The sequence below is a fragment of the Sceloporus undulatus genome, chromosome 2, assembly GCF_019175285.1.
Source record: "Sceloporus undulatus isolate JIND9_A2432 ecotype Alabama chromosome 2, SceUnd_v1.1, whole genome shotgun sequence".
Classification (NCBI taxonomy): domain Eukaryota; kingdom Metazoa; phylum Chordata; class Lepidosauria; order Squamata; family Phrynosomatidae; genus Sceloporus; species Sceloporus undulatus.
Window position 1 is genome coordinate 223,432,296 of NC_056523.1, and position 3,095 is coordinate 223,435,390.

Consider the following 3,095-nt stretch of genomic DNA (forward strand, 5'->3'; position numbering starts at 1 on the left):
TTTTATTAAAAACGTTGTATTTTAAATCGTTTCAAATATTAAGTGGGAAAACCCCCTAAGTGATGTGCCTTTAAACCCTTATTGTGCTCTTGTGTGTGATAACCATTGGCAAATGGGCTTAACTTTCTGGGATCCCACCACTTTAACCATTTTGAGGATGGAAGCACAAAGGTCTGCATTTGAAAAAGTCCTAAGATTCTATCATAAGAATACAAGGGGAGTGGTATGTGGATGGGGTGCATTAACTTCTTCCTTGCATTGTAGCTGAAGACAACACAAAGCTGCAATAACAGATACAGGACTATAACTCAACTCATGTTGTCTTTCTGCAGAAATGATTATTTCAGATCTGCCACATGATACCTAGTTGGGTCATTAGGAACAGAATCTTCCTGAGATTTGCATTGCACTCTGTAGCATGATCTGATTATTATAAAAGCCCCAAACAGCAGTGTTCCACAGCAAACATCAGGCAAAAACCTGAAGAATTACAACTAGATTCTTCCTTACAGACAATCTAGACATTACAGGCTAGAAAGATGTCTATATTGAATATCATTTCTTGGATTATTTTTGGAATTGTGTGCCTTATTGGTATTTTGGCAAATGGATTTATCGTAGTCATGAATGGACAGCAATGGCTGCAAAACAAGAAAATGGGCCCTTATGATATTCTCCTGGCTAGTTTGAGCACCTCTAGATTTTTAGCACAGTCAACTCTTCTGTTGAACAGCCTCTTGAACTGCTGCTTTCCAAAGACTAATTTGTATAATTCTTTAATAAAGTTTATACACTTTTCCTGGATGTTTCCCAACATGGTAAGCCACTGGTGTGCCACATGGCTCAATGTTTTTTATTGTGTGAAGATCACCAACTTTGCCAACCCTCTCTTCCTGTGGATAAAAGCAAGGATCAATGTGCTTATACCCAGGCTGCTTGGAATGTCAATACTAGTTTCTGTGGTCTTCTATCTTTTTTCATTAGTCAGATTTTTCGGGCACAATGAGTGTTACAATGCAACAGGAACTCTGCCAGGGAATGCCAGTGAAAATCAGGTTTGCAACAATACTTTCATTGTTTTTGTTCCTCTGGAACTATCTTTTTCTTCCACAAAATTCTGTCTGAGCACAACTGCATCCAGCCTTCTGCTTATTTCTCTGCTCAGACACACAAGAAACCTGAAGAAAAGTGGTCTTGGTGTGAAGGATCTCAACACTCAGGTCCACATGAAAGTCATGACATCTTTATTGTTCTATCTTTTTTTCTATCTTTTCTATTTCATTAGTATGATAATTTATACCAAAAGCAATAATAATGAAAAATTTGACAGATTGCTTATTAACATCTTATTGTCTCTATTTCCTTCTGCACACTCCATTATATTAATATTAACCAATCCTAAACTGAAAGAAATGTCTGCTCACATCCTAAACATCAGACACAGAACTTGATAACATGGCAAAAAGGGCAGCAGACACTCAATAGTTGTGTGTAAGAGAGGAAAAGACAATCTTTCCCCCTCCCATTTATGTGAGTGCATCTGTCTGCACATGTATTTGTATGTATATATGAATAGTAGATAACAAGGATTGAATTAATATTAACTATGACTAGGGAACTTGGTTCGTGCATAAATCATCATCCTTACTGATCTTGGAAATTTTGAATTGATGCATGTATAAGCTGGACACTGCTCCTTCCATCAACCTGTAGTCCTGGAATTTCTGACTGATCTTAAATCTGCTGCAAGGGACATTGCAGTCTAGATATTTGTTGTTATTGTGTACCTTCAATTCCTTTCCAACATATGGTGACCTTAAGGCAAGGCTATCATGTGATTTCTTGGCAATATTTGTTCCAAAGGTGTTTGTCATTGTCTTCCTGAGAAACTTTAACTTGCCCAAGGTCAGCCAGTGGATTTCCATTTGAATCCAGTTTGCCCAGAGTCCTTATCCAACAGTCAAACCAGTACTGGCTCCCATCTAGATAAACAGTTTTCTAATTATCTACTGTGGTCCTTCATTCTGCAAATCACAGCACTATCTGTAAATCAATACAACAAATGTCAGAGCCAATAAAAGCAGAAAACACATACTGATTTATTGGCAAACTTCATGTGACTTTATTCCTTCCCATTTCCCCCCTTATTGAGAATAAAGTCTTGAATATATTACTGTATTATATTCTGATGGCAAATATAGATGGTTTTGCAGAGCCTTGATTCTGGGACATTGCTTTTTGCAAGCTCAGGTCTAACTCAGAGTGTTGTGGAGTCTCCTTCCTTGGAGGTCTTTAAGCACAGGCTGGATGGCCATCTGTGGGGGATGCTTTGATTGTGATTTCCTGCATGGCAGGGATTTGGACTTGGTGGCCCTTGTGGTCTCTTCCAACTGTATGATTCTATGATTCTATCTCAGTCCCATCATATTTTCCCAGCGCTCTAAATACCTGTTATATAGGACCCTTCTGCCAGCCTTCATACCTTAAAAATGTAATAGTACCAAAGTCCCAAAGCAGATGGGCCAAATAAAGTGGATGGCAGCCATGCTGAGGGTGCTTAAGGTGAACAAAAGCCAGCTGGAATAGAAGTGGTAGCTTGAGACTGCTGGTGGTGGGCTGCTTCAGGAGAGGGCCATCTGGTCACTGCAGTCCTGGAGCGATTGCAGCCAGAGTGGCCACAGATTGCTCCATTTTGCCTATCTACTTCACCTGTAAGTATCACATCCTGTTTACCAAGGTGAAGTACAATGTATTTCCCTCAAATCTACTTTATTCTAGATGTGCAGGACTACATTCCTTTTCTAGACCTTGTCCTTGTGGATGGCTAGTAGCTGAAACATTGCCACACATTTTGTTATCTTGTGTCTTTTATAACCAGAGTCAAAACCACCTGAACTCCCCTTTATTGAGCTATATGCCACCATTCTGAAATGATGTACATCAGTCTGTTACTGGAAGGCAAATGTATATACACGACCTTATCACTGCCAAATTTTTGTCTTCATCTGTCTAAATTAGAGAGAATGAATTATTAAAAAGGGGATGACCATTTGGTAAAATACTCCTGACCAAAATAATTAATTTGTTTTATATCA

At 38.8% G+C, this 3,095-nt stretch overlaps 1 protein-coding gene across 1 annotated transcript; it reads left to right on the forward strand.

The window, feature by feature from the left end:
* The first annotated feature begins 539 nt into the window (after positions 1-539).
* LOC121920582 (taste receptor type 2 member 41-like) lies at positions 540-1,451 on the forward strand. The gene has a single exon (XM_042447706.1). It carries the CDS (start codon positions 540-542, stop codon positions 1,449-1,451), a length of 912 nt encoding a protein of 303 aa, XP_042303640.1.
* Positions 1,452-3,095: the final 1,644 nt, after the last annotated feature.

What these genes read in the sequence shown, in the direction of transcription:
- LOC121920582 (XM_042447706.1), top strand. Translation starts at nt 540, where the DNA reads ATGTCTATATTGAATATCATTTCTTGGATTATTTTTGGAATTGTGTGC.